Source organism: Microcaecilia unicolor, chromosome 5, assembly GCF_901765095.1.
Source record: "Microcaecilia unicolor chromosome 5, aMicUni1.1, whole genome shotgun sequence".
In the NCBI taxonomy this organism is placed as follows: domain Eukaryota; kingdom Metazoa; phylum Chordata; class Amphibia; order Gymnophiona; family Siphonopidae; genus Microcaecilia; species Microcaecilia unicolor.
The window spans coordinates 238,624,352-238,647,063 of record NC_044035.1 but is presented as its reverse complement, the minus strand read 5'-3'; the positions used below and the strand labels follow the sequence as shown (position 1 = coordinate 238,647,063).

The following is a 22,712-nucleotide window of genomic DNA, read 5'->3' as shown; positions in this document are numbered from 1 at the left end:
TATTTTAAAATCGTTAGGGACTTTAACGATTTAGATTTTTTTACGTTTGGTTGCTGCATCTGCCTCTTAGTCTGCATCACTCTTGATTCCTTGTGCTATCTTAGTCTTCCCTCCACCCAAAATGTGGTCACTCTCCTTCTCTCCCTCCCTCCCTCCTTTCCACCAGCCTCAGCTCTCTTTTCTGTATCCTGTATCCTCTCTTCATGCCACCATCCTTTCTCCCTCTCTCTACCCACTACTCTACCCATCCTGCATATCTCCATCCCATGTATAGTCTCTTTTTCCTTGCCCTTCCCTACTATCCTGTGATACTCTTCCTTTCCCTGTCGCTCCACTATCCCATGTAGGTCTTCCTCTCCTTATACCCCTGCGACTCCAAGTATAGTCTCCTAATCTCTGCTCCCCACCATTGTATATAAGTTTATTTCCCTTTGCTCCCCTACTCCATGTAGGTCTTCTTCCCCTTCCTCACCCCCCAACCCACTTCATGTAAGTCTCCTTCTGTGTGTCCCCACCTACGTCACCATCTCATGTAGGTCTTTCTGTGTGGGGGGGAAAGAGTATGTGGTTCTTTCTCACAATGGAAAATTACTGACTAGCATGTGGGAGAAACTAGTATGATATAAACATAAAAGTATGTTTAAAAAAAAGCTCTGCATTAAAGATAAATTTGATACTGCTTGACAAGTGATGGAAAATAACCCTTAGCGCCACCTGATATGTACTGTAGGGGAGGGGTAAAATAACTCAGAGACCCTCTGGCCAAGGATGCAGCTGTTTCCACAAAGCTAGAACAGGCAGGTTGCTTGATATGCATTTGGACTTCTCCTAGGGCCTGTTGAAATGCCAGGATCGCGCAGACAAACAGTACTGTGCAAGCTATTAACAGGGTCCTTCAAGCAGTGTGGTGCAGGAATGTGCTATGACTTGTTTGCATGGAGCAGACTCATTTATTGTGTTTTATACTATTCTTTTACTCGTCTTGTTTGTGTATAATAAAATTATACTTTTTGCCCATTTTACCACTAGTATCTGAGGGCCTGATATTCAGCCAGCGGTGGTAATCAGTTTCTAAGCCACTCATACCTGTGGGCTGAATTAACCCCAGATTATCAGTGCCAGGGCATGTCCATTCCCTTCCCTGATAACTATATCCCCAGCCATCTATGGGGTTTAGGAGAGGAAGAGGGTATACTGGACATGGGGGATATGGCCTTGAACTGCCTGTGGAGGTGGTGGGGTGTATGGTTGATGTTCTGCTTAATGCATTATAGATATCCGTGTTCTGGCCTTGCATGTAAAGAGCAGCTATAAATGTAAATCAGCATTTGCACACCACAGAGATAATCAGCTTGTTTTGATTTGGAGTGGCAGAATTTTTCACTGTCCTTTTTGGGTCAAAATCATAGTAACATAGGAAATGATGTCACAAAAAGACTAACTGACTAATCCAGTCTCTCTGTGCAGACAGTTCTGCACCAATCTACAATAATCTGTGACTGAATATCCAAGCAAAGTATTAACCAGTTAACTTTATCACTTAATAACTCTTTCAGCATCTGTCCTTTTATCTCAGTGTTACCGGATGTATGCAGATGATATGGGACAGGCTAAGGCTGTCCAGATTATATACTTCCTTGCATGTGTTTCTTACGAAAATTGATAGCAAAAGTTCATTCATGAAAAAGGGCAAAACTTGAACTTGCTTTAGTCCTGAAATCTATGTTTGTGCAGCGCTGCGTACGCCTTGTAGCGCTATAGAAATGCTAAATAGTAGTAGTAGTAGTAAATCATCTGGTAAATCTAGTGGAAGATGACATAAAGAGAAGAATTGGTATGGTTGGGGATACTGGTGATAATAAGGTGTTTAATTATCAATTCTTTTATTTAATATTTTCTATGTAGTGCCTCCAACAGCATTTCTCTGCATGGTATAAGATGGTTCTGGAACACAGGATTAAGAGTGGGAAGGCTAGAGCCTTGGCAGACTGGAAATGCCAGTTGCGGGCATTTCGGGCCTGGAGAGATTATGCATGGGCGAAGAAGATGGAACATGAGACTCAGAAATTAGAGCTGGATCTTAGAGAACAAAATAGGTACAGACAATTGCTCTTAGCACATATGCCTTCCCAGAGAGAAATGCATATCACACACTAGGGCAGAGCTTCCCACACTGTGGGTCACAATCCCAAACTTGACCTTCCAACCTAGGCATGGCCATCCATAGAGACGTCATTGGCCTGCATCTCAAGTGTTGTCCTAGATTAAGAGACATTTACCTTTTTCTAGAATTTAACTTTAAAACATTATCAGAGAGAAAAGATCCACTTGTCAAATCCCTTTTAGACTAGTTATGATAAAGAACATCTACAGTATACTTAAGCAGTGGATCATGATGGTAGGTACTGTTTGTTGCAAAGAGTTAAAATGCAGATGAAATAGCATGAACAATCATCAAAGCAAATGGATCAAGAGCCAATGAACATGTTAGAAAGATAGTTTGCTATAACAGAATTTGCTTTGAAATGACTGGATCTCTTCCATGGGTTGATTTTTTTCCTCTTCTCCTTTTTATGTATTAGCAGAGTGAGTTACAATTAAGCACAACTCATTCAATGTTTTATCAATCTTGGGTGCACTTGGATGAACCCTTAAGCCTCCATATTTCTTTCAAAATTCAAATAGCCAGCATTTCCATCTCAGTCAAAAAATACATAGTGCCATTAGTATCTATCCTTCACAAAATATAACCCAGCTCTCAATATACTTCAATGTACTTCAACAATACTTTTATAAGAGGATATTGTTCCACTTATTTAGGATCCTTCAGATTTCCTATCACCATCATACAGGCTAATAACGTGAGCCAGGCACTTTCATGATGGGTAGGTATTCCTCACTCGATCCATTTCAAATTTTAAATTATTTTTCTCTTATACTTTATAAAATCAATTCAAATTTCAATCAGATATAAGCACTTAACTCAATGCTGGATACTCGCTTTATATTTCTTCTTTTCGTTTCAAACGATTGATATTGACACTCATGTGTGGGGCAAAGCTTAAATATAGTCCATACATCCAGTCTGGATCAAGCCACATGGTAATTTTTCTCTGTGGATGAGTATACCACATGCTTGAGACAAGACTTTAAACTTCTAAAGTAATACAAGATTTTGCTGGTTTTACAGTATATAAGTTAACATCAGAATGTATGGAATTAAGAACCGATAAGTCTTCGATTAGAATTCCAAATGCTGGGAATACCTTCTTGGTACCCAGGCATACCTTTCGAAACCCTGAGGACAAATTTGGATCTGAATTTCATTTGAGTTATTCTGTGGCTCAGCATATTACAAGATTTCTTTCATAACCCCCAGCCCTACAGTGAAATAAGCTAGCCTAAACATCCATTGTGGATTTAGTATCCCCAGTGCTAGCCAATTGAGTTTAGATGTTCTCTATGGCACTTTCTTGGTATTATAATTTATTCAGTGTGTGTGTGTATGATCACAACCTTCATATAGAAACAAACCATCCTTTCCTTAGCGTCACCAACAGATCAATCCAGAACTTACGGGTTATGCCCATCTATGAACAAATGAAGCTAGAAAGTATGAATTGAGCTCTGACATAAAGGATAATGTGCAGCTGCTCTTATACAGTATTTCTCTATCTTTGGCAAGTGGTAAAAGCTAACCTGTGCAGATCATCAAATTTTCTTCAGATGCGTGCTCCTATCCTACTTTCTGAGTAAAGTTGACCTGGGGGGTAAAGGTTACAGACTTGAGTATACCTGGTGGTGCCAGGTCCCTTCCTCCTCCCCCATTCTCTTGCTGCTACACCTCTTCTGCCTCCTTGGGGGAAAAAAGAGCAGCTATTCCTTTAAGGGGAGCTCTCTTGAGCAGGGCTAGACAGTTTGTGCAGCATTTGACATCATAGAAACCATTGAAAGCCAATTTACTCATCTTGCTCTTTTTGCCTTGGAGAGGAGGGAGGGGTCACTGCTTCAGTGCTGGAAAGTTTATGCTTTTATTCTTCTGTTTCTCCTTCCTGACAGTTTTACCTTGCAATGTCTGCAGAATCTGCAATATGCTTTTCCTGATGTGGGGCTCAGTGAACAGCTTCGGGTTAGTGTCCTTCATGTCTCCACTCTTCCCCTTGATCCAAACCTCCTTCCTTAGAAATGGCAGAGGCTCCAGGGTCCAGTTGTGATGTGGTCAGAAGTTGTGGTGGGTGCAGCTAATTTTACCTCAGACCATAGAACGGTGGTGGTTATCTTGCATTTTCCTACTCAGCTCCTGACATTAAATGATGATCTTCCTTCACCTCAGGACACCATTTCTCCACAAAATTTGTCTCTTCAGAGCATAGGGAATGCTCCTTTAGCAGATGTAGCTTAGTCTTGTCAGCTCCTTTTTCACCCAAATTCGTTCTCCTGATGCATCAGGCTTTCCTATTGAAAAGAGCACAAGCTTCACAGGATCCCTCTGCTCCTTCCACACACCCTCAGGAATCAGCTTCCTCTAAGAGATAACCGATCAGCCACTTGAAGTTTGAAACAGAGTCCATTGCCTCAGCTCTCTCTGTGACTTCTTGCAATTCAGATCTGCCATATCCACTGGAGGAAGGAGAAAATGACTATACTGCTCTTCTATAAGGAAGAACTACCTGCTTTTATTACCAAGGCACTAGAGGTTCTCAAAATCTCCTTGCCTGTACCTCAGAGCTCTACGGCTACCTATAATCCTATTATGTTGAATATAAAGAAGCCTCCCAAAATTTATTCACCCCTCAATCCCAACAAAAAGGTCCAGGTTAAAAGATAGAAAACAGAGAAAGCAGATTTAAATGGTCAGTATTCTCAATGGAGATGGGTAGATAGTGGGGTTCTGCAGGAGTCTGTGCTGCAACCGCTGCTTTTTAACATATTTATAAATGATCTAGAGATGGGAATAACTAGTGATGTCATTAAATTTACTGATTAAATCAAAAAAAGAAAAAAGCTCTCATAATAGCTGTGGCACAGAAAAAGTACTTAAATTTTTCCCACTAAAGATTCTGTGGAGTGTATCTGTTCTAATTTTGAAAATACAAGGGAAAAGCCTCAGAATTCCCCAACCTCCAGCCTATATATATATATATATATATATATATATACAAGGCTTCACATTGAGAGCCGTAGTGCTCTTCTAACATCAGAGGGGGTTATCATCACAGACAGAAAAACCCTTGTGTTTCAAAAAGGTAAAGGATACTGAAAGAATCCACAGAATAAAAAAGGAGAGGATCCATATCAAAAGAACAAATAATAAGTTGAACTTAACTTTTAAGCATGCAGGTATAGATAAAGAAGCAGGGCCTTTTTTGAGGGGGTACTTGGGTTTACTGAGTACTGGCACCTTGACCCATGGACCCCAAGTTTTAATGAAAGAGCTGAGGCTCTACACACCAATTCTGCCTTGTCATACATTCTGTGACCGGTTGCAGGGAGCTTTGCTATTGTGGGATGGGTCCCTCAGTGATTAATCCACCCCTGAAGAGTGGCCTAGCATTTGAGTACCGGCACCTTTTTTACTAGGAAATACGCACTGTAAAGAAGTGTCATGGGTTCCAAACACACTGACTCAGGCCTCAGTTTTGCAAAAAAATCACTGTATGAAGGCGTGTATTTACCACAAATTTAGACACAGGTCTGTTTCCTGCTTGACACAAAGTTATTCAAAGGTGTTAAATCGCAAGAGAATTGTGAAAAATTGCAAGAGAATCTTATGAGACTGGGACACTGGGCATCCAAATGGCAGATGACATTTAATGTAAGCAAGTACAAAGTGGTGCATGTGGGAAAGAGGAACCCGAACTATAGCTACATGATGCAAGGTTCCACATTAGGAGTCACCGCCCAGGAAAAGGATCTAGGTGTCGTCATTAATGATACATTGAAACCCTCTGAACAGTGTGCAGCGGTGGCTAAAAAAGGAAATAGAATGTTAGGTATTATTAGGAAAGGAATGGAAAACAAAAATGAGAATGTTATGCCTTTGTATCATTCTATTATGCGATTGTACCTTGAATAATAGTGGAATTAGAAAAGGTGCAGAGAAGGGTGACAAAAATGGTAAAAGAGATGGGATGACTTCCCTATGGGAAAAGGCAAAAGCAACTAGGGCTTTACAACTTGAAGAAGAGACAGCTGAGAGTAGATAGGATAGAGGTCTATAAAATACTGAGTGGAGAGGAACAGGTAGACTTGAATCGCTTGTTTACTGTTTCCAAAAATACTAGTACTAGGGGACATGCAATGAAGCTACTAAGTAGTAAATGTAAAACAAGCCATAGAAAATATTTCTTCACTCAACGTTTAATTAAACTCTGGAATTCGTTGCCAGAGAATGTGGTAAACGCAGTTTAGCAGGGCTTTAAAATGTTTGGATAATTTCCTAAAAGAAAAGTCTATTAGCCATTATTAAGATGAATTTGGGAAAATCCACTGTTTGTTTCTAGCATAAGCAGCCTAAAGTCTGTTTTACTCTTTTGGGATCTTGCCAGGTACATGTGACCTGGATTGGCCACTGTTGGAAACAGGATACTTGGCTTGATGGACCTTCGGTCTGTCCCAGTATGGTAGGCTTATGTTCTTATTTAATAGGGACCATGGCACCAAGTTGGATGTGGTCCCTTGGGCAAGATCACACTTGAGGCCACACCAAGTAGTCTTTGGTCTCCCACTACTCAGGAATATGATCATTGCCTCCCTTGGATGATTCAGGCACAATTTAGTCTTAAGTGGTGACTCCAGTCATCAAACCTTCAGAAGGGCATTTCCCTCACTACTTAAGTTTGGATCATGGTAACAACGGATGTGAGTCTATCAGATGGGGAGGGCTCATTGTTCCTATCACATGACTCATGGACTGTGGTCCACTACTGAAGCATCATGGTCAATCAATCACCTGGTGTTAAGAGCTGTCCACAGGGCATTACTTGCATTCAACAATCTGGTTGGGGGTAACCAATAAGGAATCTTTCCAGCAATGTAACAGTGGTTTCTTACATCAATAGGCAAGGAGGAAAGAAGAGTGCTGCATTAACCCTGGAAGCTCATCTTCTTTTCCATTGAGCTGAGAAACATATACCTTTGATTTTGGCAGCACACATAGTGGGAGTACTGAACACCCAAGCAGACTCTCGTTGAACCCTGGAGAATGGGAGCTATCGAGGGAAGCATTCTCCATCATATCAACAATGTGGGATTTCTTATACTGGATCTCATGGCCACAAGGAAAGGTGCCAACATTCTCCGTTTCATCAGTCAGAAGGAATTCAGATCAGAAGGGCTGGACGCTGTTCTGCAGCTTGACCATGGAACTCCCTACTCTGTGTTCCATCCTTGGCCAATGATAGGCAGAATTCTCTGCAGGTTTGCTCAACATCCAGTCCAGGTTGTGCTGGTTGCCCCTGATTAGCCCAGAAGACCCTGGTATGCAGATCTAGTTCAACTGCAAAAAGACACCCTGATTTGTCTCCCATTGTACAGGGGTCTTCTCTTTTAAGGTTCAATTCTTATGGAAGATGTCTCTCTTTGGTCTAATGACCTGGAATTTGAAAGGTTCAGGTCATTACCAATCTTCTACAAGCTAGAAAAGATCCACGTTGGTGGTGCCTGCTTGAGTTTGGAGGACCTTTGAAACATGGTATTCTCAGATGAATATCCCTCCATTTAACTCTTCCTTTCCTCACGTTTTGGCATTCCATCAGAAAGGTTTTAAGGCCTACTTTTAAATTCTCTTAAGGTGCAGGTGGCAACACTTGCTTAATTCAGGAGTCATCTTCAGAACTCTTCCATAGCCACTCATCCAGATGTCGTATGTTTCCTCAAGGGAGATAATCACTTAAACCCTCTCCATCATTTAGTTTGTCTGAAATGGAATCTTAACTTGATGTTTAATGATCTCCAAAAGGCTCCATCTGAGCCACTTAGGATGGCTTCCTTAAAAGACCTAAAACTTAAGACTGTCGTTTTGGTAGCCATTACATGAGCTATAAAAGTATCTAAGCTCCAAGCACTTTCATGCAGAGAATTCTTCCTTCATTTCTCAAATGCAGGGGTGCCCATTAGAACCGTTCTTTTCTTTTTCCCGAAGGTGGTTTCATCCTTCCATTTGAATCAGCCTGTACATCTTCCTTCATTTCAATGTGAGGATTGCAAAAAGAGCATGATTTTGTAAAATTGTTGGATGTGCATAGAATGCTTCTGAGGTACCTGGAAGTTGCTAATGAGTTCAGGCAGTCTGATCATCTTTTTCTCCTTTACTCTGGCCCAAAGAAAGATATGCTGGCTTCCAAAGCCATGATCATTCTTTGGTTGATTCAGTTTCCTCATACTATATCCTGGCAGGCAAATGTCCACCATTGAACATCAAGGTTCACTTCACCAGAGGCATTGTTACTTCATGGGCAGAGTCACAAGCGGTCTCCATTGAAGAGATTTGCAGGTTGCTTACTTGGTCTTCTTATCATACTTTTTCTAAACATTATCGTTTAGATGTTACTGCTAGAAAAGAAATGTCTTTTTGGGCTTCAGCGCTTTTAGCGGGAGTTTCTGTATCCAACAAGATCTGGACTGATCCATTAATGATGCTAAGGAAGATAAAATTAGGGCTTGCCTGATAATTTTTTTCCTTTAGTCCCAACAGATCAGTCCAGAACACCCTTCTTTTATGTTTTCTGTTTTTCGCTTTTAAGTTGTTGTTACATTTGTACCCCGCGCTTTCCCACTCATGGTAGGCTCAATGCGGCTTACATGGGGCAATGGAGGGTTAAGTGACTTGCCCAGAGTCACAAGGAGCTGCCTGTGCTGAAGTGTTAAGACTTCTCTGTTCTTATAGGCAGTCTTGCTGTTTAGCTGTTTTGCTTGTGCATACAAAACAATGCTTTGAAAATATGCCTCTAAGTCTTGTAAATCTTACAAAGTTACACAGTAACCAATGGAAATTTGTAAGTCTAAGTGCTTTGAAAATGAATTCCTTAAGCTCCGTGTTCTTTTTGCTGTTCTTGTATACATTCATTTGTACCTCATAAAGGAGGCAGGTGATGTTTATTTCTTATAAATTCCACTGCTTGGTTATCCAAATACTAGATTGTAGCAGTTGCACTTATGCCAGAGCTCAATACACACACTCTATCTCCACCTGCTTGTAGATGGGTATAACCTGCAAGCTCTCTTGAAACTAAAGGAAAACAATTAGCAGGTAAGGCGTAATTTTATCCCAGATTATAATGCTGGAATTATGATGCAATTTCTTGCTTAAGATTTCAGTACTAGCTGTTTTGATGATTTTGACAAAGTTAACAATCACCATCCTGTAGCTGGGGTTTTCTGACAGCACAAAATCTCTCTTTATATAGAAAACAACAACTGGCAATGCAGTATGACCGAAAGCAGGTCCTGCACCACAGCTTTGCAAAATGGCAGTTGTGGTGTCGAACAGAGAAGGAGATGAGAGAGATGCAGGCAAGGAAGGATGAGACCAAAAGGAAAATGGCAGCACTGCTAGAAACAGCAGCCTCTTTAGGGTCTTCCTGTGACCCTCACAAGGACCAGGGCACCAAAAGTGACCATGTGCAAAACATATCTGCTGGGCAAGACTTGGTAAAGTTTACTTCTTCTTTTCTTCTGCTGTTTTTTTTTAGTGACAAATCACATCTCCAAGATCTGAAAGAAAAATGGTAATTATTTTAATTAATTATTGTGATTTGCATCCAGAGTCACAGCATGTCTCACAATTCAATATTTAAAAAAAAATCTGTTGCTACTTCAGGGTATTAGTGCTGATAATAAGTTTCTGAACCCTCTCAGATGATCTGTATGTCAGCACAATTTATACTCAAAATCTAAGCTAAACTCTGGTAAGAGAGAATTCCACTGAATAAAAAACTCAGACAGAGTGATATATTTTTTATTATTTATTCAACAAAAATATTCAACAGTAATTATCCTTGTGTGAACAAGTAAGTGAACCCCTAGTTTCCTTAGCACAATTAATGGGGAAAAATATCAATGTGGGGTACTGTTAAAACAGGTTATTTTACCACGTCCCATTTTTTGCAGTGAGACCCTGTGCTAAAATAATTTGACAACAAATAAACCACTCTGCAGAGCAGGAAAGTGTATGTAAATGTCTAAGAGTAGAAGGTGCATAAATCTAGCACAAATTATTGAGACAAAAAAAAAATCATCAAATACTGCTAACAGAAGACTGAGGGCCATTTTTACCAAGCTACAGTAAAAGGGGCCCTGCTGTGGCATCAGCATATGGATTTGCTACCCACTGAGGCCTCTTTTACTGCAGCAGGTAAAAGGCAGAAAAAAGGAAATGTCTGTGCAGTATGTGCACACTTCAATGTGGCCATTTCCTGAGGGAGCCCTTACCACCTCCTATTTAGCTCTACCATGGTGTTGTAAAAGGGCCCCTAAGTTTGATATTGAAAAGTGCATCAACAGCAAGGAATAACAAACATACTATCAAAGAGCTTGTAATTCCAGTGCTCTCGTACTGATTTGGAATTGTAGACTAAAGATTTTGACAAATATGGGGTATTATAATTCCAAGAAAATTCTTACTGCCCATGAGGTGATCTGTAAGAATCAGTTTGTATGCCAAGATTGTACATTCCAGGAACTGAAGTAGGAATGGGCCTTACAGATTATTTATACCAGAGGCAATTATATAACTGGCATTTAGTAGGAACCTGTTATATAAAGGAGTATAGGTGCCTAATTTCCTTTATGGAATACTAACATAACAGCAAAAAAGGTGGATGGTAGTACACCCCCACTGCTGTTCTCCTTCTCATATGGAATTTCTTTCCATACAGATTTTATAGTGCATTTTTTTTTCCTGCAGAACATTTATCCTATTTGAGTCAATGCCCTCTTTAAAACCATCAATTTGATCCATCCTATCACAGTGACAGATTTTTGTTGAAGAAACATAAAGTATAGCCACCAAACTGTGTATACCAGTACATTTTCAGATAGCAATAAACTACAACAAGAACAACTACCTGCACCCCACAGGTAACCTTCCCCCCTCCCTCTCCGAAACTCTTCTCTGCCTGGAATGCGAACAGAATGCAAAAAGTCCCGTTTGTTGATTTCCTCTATACAATTAGATCAAACCAACCATAAGAGCCACCCCTTAAACATCCCATAATTTTAGTCATCTCAAAACCAATTTGCAGGGCTGTAACATTCATGTTAGGTGAAGCCATTCAGCTGCCTCTGGATCAAAATAGCCCCAATGCTGATCCGTCATATGTTCCATTTCACCAATAAGTTGTAATTTTAGTCCCCAGTCAGGCAGAGCTGAACCATCTGATCACCGCCAATACATCGCAATTACTGATTTAGCAGCAGCCAGGCTCATCCGCTTGACGCGGCACTTCCATTTGGGTCCTCATCTGTTACCTAAGCCCAGTAAGTACCATTTAGCTTCAAATAAAAAGGGCTGACCCAAAGCTGTGGAGAGCGAGTTAATCACAGTTTGCCAAAGATCTCGGATCTGGGGACACTCCCACCAAATGTGTAGAAATGTCCCATTTTCTATGCCACAGCTCCAGTAGAGATCTGGAACATTGGGAAACAGTTTGTGAATCTTCTCTGGGGTACAATACCATTGAGTTAAAATCTTATACGCATTTTCTTTCAATAATATACATGGGGAGGATGTTTTGACCTCTAAGCAAATCACACGCCATTCACTCACACTCAGCTCTCTATTCAAATCCCACTCTCATGATTACATAAATGTATACTTCTGAAATTGTGACCCCCCTAAGAAACCGATAGATAATTGTAATGATACCTCTAAACTTTTCTAAGCCCAACCACATATTTTCAAAATGCTCAGTATAACTTGGATCTATTCGCAATCACCCCTGCTTCATCATATAATGTTTAACTTGCAAATATGTAAAATAATCCTTGGCAGGGATATGATATTTATCTTGTAGGGCAGAAAAGGAAAGCAGGTCCCCTACATCTAATAAATCTCGAAAATGAATCAAACATAGAGCTGCCCAATTTTGCAAAATAGGGTTCCCTTGACCAACTGAGAAAGCAGGTTTAGCCCCGATATAGGCCGAGGAGGAAGAGTGTCGACCGCCGCTTAACTTACGTTTAAGAGAGCTCCACAAGGACAACAAATGAGACACCCATGGATTTTGTGCCCCACCATGATAGCCAGCCTCCTCGCCACTGGTGTAAATCCCACTGAATCTGTTGGAATAAGAGCGGATAGTTCAACGCATAAATCTGGGTGTAATCCCGGAGGAGCACAGTACCTAAATATTTAAACATATCCATCACCCAATAAGTAGGGGAGGAGTTAATACCCATCATTTCAGATTTGTCATAGTTGATTTTAAAACCCAACAGAGTACCATAATCCCGTAATTCCCTCAACAAGTCAGGTAGGGTCAGCTGAGGGGAACCTACATAAAATAGAAGATCATCCACAAAAGTGCTATCTTATGAGTGTTTCCCCCCAGAGTAATCCCACGAATATCATTTAAAGAGCATATCCTTTGAGCTAATGGTTCTTTCGAAAGCGCAAAAAAGGGGTGATAAAGGGCAGCCATGCTTAGTGCCCCGTTCAATTTGAAAAGGGTCTGAATAACCTCCATTAATCTGAATCTGTGCCATGGGGCATTCATAAAGCTGCTGTAACCAGCCCATAAATTGAGGACCAAACCCCATAACCAATAGTACTTGCCATAGAAATGCCAGCTAACCTGATCAAAAGCCTTTTCTGCATCAGTGGCCAAAAAAGCCACCAACTGGTCTCGATAATGGGCCGTCCAGAGAAGATTTAAAGTATGGCAAATATTATCCACTACTTGCCTTTGAGCAACAAAGCCAGCCTGGTCCAGATGAATCAACGTGGGAAGAACTCTGCTTAGCCTTTCTGCCATTACTTTGGAAAAAGTTTTCAAATCCACATTGAGGCTTGAGATTGGCCTGTAAGAGCCACATAGAGTGGGCTCTCGTCTGAGTTTCGGTAGTACTGATATACCTGCCTCCTGCATACTATCCGCCAGTCTCCCACCCTGAAGACTGTATCATTACTCACTTGGAGTAGCAGAGGACCCACTTCTCCACTGAAAACCTTATAAAACTTTGCAGTAAGGCCATCCAAATCCGGTGCTTTCCCCACTGCCAAGTTCTTAATGACCCCCTGAATCTTAATGAGGGAAAAGGGTCGCTCTAAAAGCACACGGTGATAACAGACAAACTAGGTACATTCAACTGTGCAAGATATTCCTGGGCCACCCATTCTTCGTTTAGAGTCCCTTCAGAGCATTAAAGCTGTGAATAGTAATTAAGAAAATTCTGACGAATCCCTGCATCTGTATAATGAAATATACCCTTGTTGTCCTTAAGCCTGGAAAACATTGTATTTACTCTCCATTGCCGGAGGTATTGGGCCAACATTCTCCCTGATCTATTTCCAAACTCATAAAATTTGTGCTTCAATAGGCATCTCATAAAGTCCACCTTCTTTATCTGTAAGCTATCCAATTCTGTACGACATTGTCGTAGTTGGGCCCAGACCTCCAAAGAAGCCTGAGATGCATGCTGCCTTTCCAAATCCACTAGTCAGGCTCTGAGTTCTAGTTCCTGCTGTTCCCGCAACCGTTTCTTATGGGCTCCCCATTTCAGCAAATAACCCTGGATCACAGCCTTCAAGGCATCCCATAGGGTGCCTTCCAATACAAGACCATGATCATTGTGATCCAGATATTGAGTAATTACCTCTCAGATGTCATCACAAATTGTTTTATCCCCCCAAAGACTCTCATTAAGTCTCCAAAATGTTTGCCGGTGTTCTGTCCCTATGTCCCCCAAGGCCAACCAAACAGGTGCATTGTTGGACTCCTGAATACTTTCAATGTGGGAATCTAGTACATGGCCCCACATGTCTACTACCCCAAAGCATATCTATACAAGTATAGGTATGTTGAGCGTGGGAATAAAATGTATAGGTTCACTGACCTGGATGTGAAGTCTCCAAAAGTTCAAATGTTTTAACAGAGTTTCCTATGGGCTGAACTAGCCATCGAACCCTGCCCCCCCCCCCCCTTAGAATGGTCAAGGGAAACCTCTGCTGTTAAATTAAAATTCCCTCCCACTAAGACTGTTCCTTGCACAAAGCCAGCAAGAGCTTCCTGCAATGTACGGTAGAATGTCCCCTGACCCACATTGGGCGCATATACATTGATCAAAGTGAGACTTCTGTCACCAACTCTTCCCTTAACAGCTATTTTATTTATTTATTTTTTATTTTTGTTACATTTGTACCCCGCGCTTTCCCACTCATGGCAGGCTCAATGCGGCTTACATATTGTATACAGGTACTTATTTGTACCTGGGGCAATGGAGGGTAAAGTGACTTGCCCAGAGTCACAAGGAGCTGCCTGTGCCTGAAGTGGGAATCAAACTCAGTTCCTCAGTTCCCAAGGACCAAAGTCCACCACCCTAACCACTAGGCCACTCCTCCACTGTATATACACCACCCCAGTGGATCTTTTTGTGTCCTCCAATAAAAAGGATACACCCATTCAAATATAGATTACAACCCCACCTTTCTTACATCCAGATGTATCAAAGTTAGCAAAACAGTCCATGTAGGCCTTATGGAGCAAAAGATGTTGGTCAAGCCTCCATATATGTGTCTCCTGAAGCATTTTAGTCACAACAAGGTTGACAAAAAAGGGGGGGGGGGACAGCAGACGATGTAGAAACTTGCACCTTTATTAAACATCCAGGACTCAACATGAGTCATGTTTCAGCCCACAAGGGCCTTCCTCAGGAATCTCTTAGATTGGATTTATGCTGATGAAAACTAAAATGATGCAGGTATGTTCAAGGGTAAGTCCTTGTAAACTGCCTTAGAAGGCACCTCATAAAACACTTGGACTCTAGGGTACAAACTGGCTGTGTTTTATGTTGATGCAAGTTAGTATGTCATCTGCTGTTCTCCCTTTTTTTGTCTCCCTTGGTGTGACTGATTTGTTTGTATGGCTACAAGGATTCCTGAAGCATTATCACATCCCACTGTAAACGCTGTAACTCTCAAAAAATAATGATACATTTCCCTGGGTCATTCATTCCATTCACATTCCAAGAACCCACCCATAATTCTCCAGCTTTCTTACCCCCCACTCCCTGTCCTCCCGACTCTTATTGACTCTGACCTGTTAGAGCCAGTTATTCCCTGGAGGAAGAGAATCACCACCAGGTAGATTTAATCTAACCAACTATTAACTACCACTCCCCTTTACCAGTGAAAATATAACTACATGCATACCCGCAGTGCTTAAACTATACAATTCTGTTTATACAGACGTTGCTCCCCCCCATCCATATATTCATTCCTACAACTCATTCACCTATCTCAGCCAACTCAGCAACAGTGAAAATTAAAAGAACAAACACAGAAATGACACTGAGCCTCATCATTGTGGTGCAGATGTAGCAGCCAGGGAGATCTTCTATGGACTGCTCCGAGCACAGCATACTTTCTTCCATGAGGTGTGTGGCTGTTGATCTCCCGTTTCTGGCATAGGAGATACTTGTGCTGGTATATCTGTGAATCCCATATCAGAGAGCGCTCGCCATTGCTTCTTTTACAGTCTGCCCCCTACGTGATTGCTTTCCAGCTGTAATTAAGAGGCGAAAAGGGTGCAGCCACCGGTAGCAAAGGCCTGCAGCTTTCATATACTTTGTAGCATCGCGGAGTTCCTTGCACTTAAACAGTGTACCTTGGGCCAGATCTTGAAAAATTATGATTGACAATCATCGCAGTTGACCTCTTTTAATGCCCGTGCTTTCTTCCAAGTGGATTCTTTCGTAGTATAATGATGAAAGCATGCAATAATATTGCGAGGGGTCTTACCCCTCTGAGGCCCCAGACTATGATGAGCCCAATCTATTAGGGTTTTGCCCATCAGTGTCTCAGTACCTTCGACGTCTCTTTCCTTAAGGATCCACTCACATATATCCTGAACCACCTGTAGGCAATTCCGGTACTGTTCCATCTCTGGTATGCCTTTAAACCTTAGGTTGCACCATCTCAAGTGGTTTTCCAGGTCCTCTATAGCCATCTGTAGGTCTTGGTGGAGATTTTTCTCCTTCTGTAATTCTTTCTCCTGTGTGCGTAAGGACACCTCCACACTGGGAACCCCAGAGAGTATAACCTAATATGGGTTGAAGGCCTGAGTAAAGAGCCATTCCTTCAATCCTGATTTAAGAGTTCTGCACGAATATGGAAGGAGAGAAGAATGCATGATGACGAGTACTTCAAGTTGAACTGATTTAGGAAGTGGAAGAACAAGATGATGATCATTTATCGAGCGGAGGAGTTGTGTCGGTGAATAGGGAATTGTGAAGGCAGAGAGAGAATCAGGAAGACTCCGTGAGCCTTAAAAGCGAGCATGAGTTTAAATGAAATACTTGTTCTATTGGAAGCCAATGAAGTTTTTGAAACGGGGGAGAAACATGGTCAAACTTTTGTGCATGACAGATAAGTTTACTAGCTGTGTTTTGTATTGATTGCAGCTTCTTTAGGTTTAAGCGGGACCATCCTAAGTAGACAATGTTACAGTAATCAAGCCTGGTTAGCAATAAGACAGCAAAAGAGAGTGAAATGTATCTAAATCAAAGTTGACTGCAATTGATGGAGTATGTAGAAACTGGATTTGCACAGACTAGAAATTTGGGCGGAAAAAATAAGACCGGAATCCAATATAACTCCCCTGATCTGGCCAAAGCCTTATAGTTTATTTTCCCCTCCCTTCCCTTTTCCCTCTGCTCCTTCTACCCTCTATACTGTCATTGTAACTGTTCCCTCAGTTCATTGTAAGCTGCTTTGAGGCTGCTTTAAGCGGGGTATAAATGTTCTGAATAAATAAATAAAGAAAGAAAGAAAACGAATCTACAGGACGTATAGAAATCCCAAAGAGATTCAAAGGGGTGGTTGGTGTGGAAAGGCCACCAGTGAACCCACACGCTACTGGTTTTTCTTTGTTTAGAACCAGTTTGTGGGCAGTTAGCCAATTGGATGCTAGAGTTAGACAGTCTTGAAGAGACCCCAAAGTTGGGTTAAATGGATTAGCAGAGTACAGCAAAAGAATATCATCAGCATTGAAATTAAAAGTCACTCCAGTAGATTGGATAAGTGTGGCAAGGGAATTTAGAAATAGGTTGAAGAGAAGACAGAACTGATCCTTGCAGCACCCCACAAATTAGAAGATGTGGAGACACCATAGAAGAGGGGATGATAACCTTATAAGGACGATTAGAAAGAAAAGAAAAAACCATGCCAGGACAGTTCCACCAGTACCTAAAGAAGATAAGTACGCCAGTAAAAAATTATGAATAACCAGATCAAACGCTGCCAAAAGGTCAACAGATATTGCGAATACTACTACTACTACTTAACATTTCTAAAGCGCTACTAGGGTTACGCAGCGCTGTACAATTTAACATAAAGGACAGGCCCTGCTCAAAGAGCTTACAATCTAAAGGACAAGTGAGTTGACGATACAATGGGGGCAGTCAATTTGGGGCAGTCCGGATATCCTGAAGGTAAGAATTAGGTGCCGAAGGCAGCATTGAAGAGGTGGGCTTTAAGTAGAGACTTGAAGATGGGCAGGGAGGGGGCTTGACATAGGGGCTCAGGAAGGTTGTTCCAGGCATAGGGTGAGGCGAGGCAGAATGGGCGGAGCCTGGAGTTGGCAGTGGTGGAGAAGGGTACTGAGAGGAGGGATTTGTCCTGTGAACGGAGGTTTCGGGTGGGAACATAAGGGGAGATGAGGGTAGTGAGGGGCAGCAGATTGAGTACATTTGTAGGTAAGAAGGAGGAGCTTGAACTGAATGCGGTATTGGATTGGAAGCCAGTGAAGTGACCTGTGAAGAGGGGTGATGAGTATATCGGTTCTAGCGGAATATAAGACGTGCAGCAGAGTTCTGAACAGATTGAAGGGGGGATAGATGGCTAAGTGGGAGTCCGGTGAGGAGTAAGTTGCAGTAGTCAAGTCGGGAGGTAATGAGAGCGTGGACAAGAGTTCAGGTGGAGTGTTCAGAGAGGAAAGGGCAAATTTTGCTGATGTTGAAGAGGAAGAAGCGACAGGTCTTAGCTATCTGCTGGATGTGTGCCGAGAAGGAGAGGGAGGAGTCGAAGATGACTCCGAGGTTGCGGGCAGATGAGACGGGGAGGATGAGGGTGTTATCCACTGAGATAGAAAGTGGAGGAAGAGGAGAAGGTGGAAAGACGATGAGCTCAGTCTTGGACATGTTCAGTTTCAGGTGGCGGTTGGACATCCATGTAGCAATGTCGGTTAAGCAGGCCGATACCTTTGCCTGGGTCTCCGCTTTGATGTCTGGTGTGGAGAGATACAGCTGGGTGTCGTCTGCATAGAGATGATACTGGAAGCCATGAGATGAGATGAGGGAGCCCAGGGAAGAGAAGGGGTCCAAGGACAGATCCCTGGGGAACACCAACAGATAGCGGGATAGGGGTGGAGGAAGATCCATGGGAGTGAACTCTGAAGGTGCGGTGGGAGAGATAGGAGGAGAACCAGGAGAGGACAGAGCCCTGGAAACCGAATGAGGACAGTGTGGCAAGGAGTAGATCATGATTGACAGTGTCAAAAGCGGCGGATAGTGACCTCTGGATTTGGCAAGGAACAGGTCATTACAGACTTTAGAGAGTGCTGTTTCTGTCGAGTGTAGAGGGCGAAAACCGGATTGAAGTGGATGGAGGATGGCATGAGAGGAGAGAAAATCAAGGCAGCGGCTGTGAACGGCATGCTCAAGTATTTTGGAGAGGAAGGGTAGGGTCAAGTGATGGTTTTTTGAGGTGTGACTACGGCGTGCTTGAAGGTGTCAGGGACAGTTGCAGTAGAGAGATAGAGGTTGAGGATATGACAGATGGAGGGGGTGACAGTATGAGAGATTGTGTTAAGTAAGTTGGTGGGGATGGGATCAGAGGAACAGGTGGTACTTTTCGAGCAGGAAAGAAGGCGAGCGGTTTCCTCCTCGGTGATGTCCGGAAAGGAGGAGAAAGAGGCCTGGGTTGGTTGGTTGAGGGTTGAAGGGTGAAAAGGAGGAGATGGTTTGGTAGTGAACTCAAGGTTGATCTTTTGCACCTTGTCGCGGAAGTAATCGGCCAGTGATTGAGGGGAGAGTGAGGGGGGGGGGGTAGAAGCGGAGGGCACTTTGAGGAGGGAGTTAAGGGTGGCGAAGAGACGACGGGGGTTGGAGCTGAGAGAATTGGTCAGTTGGGTGTAATAGTCCTGTTTGACAAGGAATAGGGAGGAGTGGAGGGAGGATAGCATGAATTTGTAGTGAAGGAAATCTGAATGGGTGCGAGATTCCCTCCAGAGGCGTTCGGCAGATCGGGTGCAGGAACGAAGGTAGCGGATGCAAGGGGTCAGCCAAGGCTGGGGATTAGTACGCTTTGTGGGACGGGAGGTGGATGGTGCGAGGGTGTCCAGAGCAGAGGAGAGAGTGGCGTTGTATGCGGAGACAGCCTTGTTGACAGACTCGGAGGACAAGATGGAGGGGAGGAGATTGGAGATACAAGAGGATAAGGTGGGAGGGTCAATAGCCTGGAGATTCCTGGAGGTAGTGGTTAGAGTTGGACGGGGCTAAGGTGGGGGGTGAAGAAGTGTGAAGGTGATCAGGTGATGATCCGAGATAGGAAGAGCTGAAGTGTGGAAATTGGAGGGGGAGTCAGAGGAGGAGAGGATGAGGTCAAGACAATGGCCGTCTCGGTGAGTCGAGGCGGTGGAGCATAGCTGGAGGTTGAAGGAGGATGTTAAAGTGAGGAACTGAGACGCCTGAGGGTCGGATTGGTCATCAACGTGTATGTTAAAGTCTCCGAGAATGAGTGACGGAGATGAGGGTTCAAGAAAAACGGAAAGCCAGGCATCAAAGTCGGTAAGGAAGGAAGAGAGGGATTTATTAGGGGGGCGGTAAATGACTGCTACTCTGAGTGGTAACGGGTAGAATAGCCGGATGGAGTGTGCTTCAAAGGATGAGAAGCAGTGAGACTGCGGTAGGAGGAGGGGTTGGAAACTACAGGAGGGCGAAAGTAGTAGCCCGACGCCTCCACCGCGGCCAACTGGGCGGGGATTGTGGGAAAAGAGATAGCCTCCATGGCAAAGGGCTGCGACTGAGGCCGAGTCGTCCGGGGAGAGCCAGGTTTCAGTTAGGGCGAGCAGTTGAAGGGAACGAGAGATGAAGAGATTGTGGGTGAAGGACAGTTTGTTGCAGACCGAATGGGCATTCCAGAGGGCACAAGAGAAGGGGAAGGAAGAGGGGGGAAGGAGGGGGATAGAGACGAGATTGGAGACATCATGGAATCGTTTGCATGGATAGGAGGAGGACAGGTGAGGGGGGCCTGGATTAGGGTTAATGTCTCCAGTGGATAGCAAGAGGAGGAGCAAGAGAGTGCGGAGGAGGGTGGGGGGAGGTCGGGCAACGAAGACGGGGTGCACTTAGGAGGAACGGTGATGGGTTAATGGCAGGAAGGAGGTGATGAAGGTTAAGAGCTAGGAGGGAGGAGGGGGACAAGAGAGATGGTGAGGTGGTGAGGGAAGGGGTGAGTAGGGTATTGCCGTAGCGGGCAGGATGGGAGGGGACGTGGGTGGGTAATGCATTCCAGCGGTAGGCAGCGGTGTGGGGGAAAATATTAGGAAGGGACAGGGCAAGGAAGAGAATGTGGACAGGGGCCATAAGTAGAGATTGAGGTGTAACAGGTGTATGTGTAGTGACTGAGATGTGGAGCAGATAGAAGGAGCTGAAAAGCTGGAGGCTTGGAGTTGATGGACTGGAGAGCGGGTAAGTCAGTGGTTGACAAGCTGGCAGGTAAGTACGTCAATGGCTGAGAAGCTGGCAAGCAGGCAGGCAGGTTGGTGGGTTAGCAGGGAAGCAGGCAGGCAGGCAGGAGCAGGACTTGAGTCAGCAGGACAAGTTGGCAGGCAAGTAAGCCAATGGCTGACAAGCTAGCAAGCAGGCAGGCAGGTTGGTGGGTTAACAGGGAGGCAGGCAGGAGCAGGACTGGAGTCAGCTGGAGCAGACGGAATGAAGTAAACTGGAACGGATGGGCTGGAACATGAGCAGGCGACAGGACTGGAGCAGGCTGTAGCAGTTTGGAGGTTGGTTTGATTGGCTAGCAGGCAGGCAGGCAGGAACAAGCTGGAGCAGGCGACAGGACTGGAGCAGGCTGTAGTACTTTGGAGGTTGGTTTAATTGGCTAGCAGGCAAGCAGGCAGGCAGGAACAAGCTGGGGCAGACGCACTGATTAGGCGGATGAGACAGGATCAACGGGCTGGTGAAGCTGGATCAGATGGGCAGGAGAAGCTGGATCAGGCGGGCTGGAGAAGCCGGATCGGAGCAGGTGGACTGGAGCAAACAGGGAGAAGCTGGATCGGTGGACTGGAACATACAGCTTTGTTTGTCAAGATTGGAGTAGATCTAATTTAAAACAGCTGTTAAAACTGTCTCAGTACTGTAATGTGGCCTACATCCAGATTGTCTAAGGTGTAGGGCAAGAATTTTATTACTAAAGGTGAATAGTTGGTCAAATACAACTTTTTCCAGAACTTTGGAGAGAAAATACAGATTGGATACAGGACGTTAGTGAGTAGGAACCTGTGGATATAAAGAAGATTTCTTTAAGAGAGGATATGCCATTGCAGTTTTCCAGGATGCAGGCACTGCCCCTGTGGAGAGGCTAATATTGATCACTTGGAGGATCCTAGGTTGTAGATTAACTCAGAGGTGGTTAAGCAGGCAGATGGAAATGGATCGAGAGGGCAGAAAGTAGAATGCATGGACTTTATTATTTTGGACAATGAGAAGAGAGACTGTTCCTGAAAAGAGGTCTATGAAGTTAGTCCCGGTAGGGATGGGGAGGCAGACGTGTCGAGTGACAACTCAACAGGGGATGTAGCAGTAGAAGTCAAGACAGAGGGAGAGTGAGGTATGGATGGTAATGAATCAATAAGCTTTTGAACTTTGGAGGAAAAATATTGGAAGAGGGTATCTGCTGATGGAAGTAGGATATTAACCTGAGATGCAGACATATCGCTAGGGTTGGAAGTTGTTACGGAAAATAGGAAAAAAAAGTGCTTATCTAACCCAATCACTCCAACCTTAAACCAGAAGATCATTTACAAAGCTACAAAGAACTCCAGACTAACAACTAAAGATCTGCAGGACTTGGCTGATGTGAAGGTTCATCATCAACCATCAGGAAAAAAATGAATATGAATGATATTCATGGGAGGATATCTAGAAAGAAAGAACTGATCTCTAAAAAGAGCAGTTGCTGCCTGTCTCAGGTTCACCAAAGTACTTTGGGATAATGAAATTTCGTGGGAATCATCTCTCCAGAGAAATAATGCTCTCTGCAGAGATGACCCAAAAATTGAACTTTTCAGTTGGTCACAGTAACACTTGCTTTGGTGAAAACCAAACCCTGCTTTACAAGTAATGACCTTGTTCTGATGTCAGACTTGATGATGAACGTATCATGATATGAGGTTGCTTTGCTGCATCAGGACTTGGATAGCTTGCCATGATTGATGGACCTTGAACTCTGCCTCATATTGAAAATTCTAGAGGTCACCTATATGAGCAGA

At 43.5% G+C, this 22,712-nt stretch overlaps 1 protein-coding gene across 1 annotated transcript in view; it reads left to right on the top strand.

Moving 5' to 3' along the window:
* The window catches only part of CCDC191 (coiled-coil domain containing 191), a 212,433-nt gene that overhangs the window by 89,608 nt on the left and 100,113 nt on the right, over nucleotides 1-22,712 (top strand). The window contains exons 8-9 of the mRNA XM_030203918.1: nucleotides 1,906-2,096; nucleotides 9,408-9,651. Of these exons, the coding sequence (XP_030059778.1) occupies nucleotides 1,906-2,096; nucleotides 9,408-9,651 (435 nt within the window). The remainder of the gene's footprint in view (nucleotides 1-1,905; nucleotides 2,097-9,407; nucleotides 9,652-22,712) is intronic.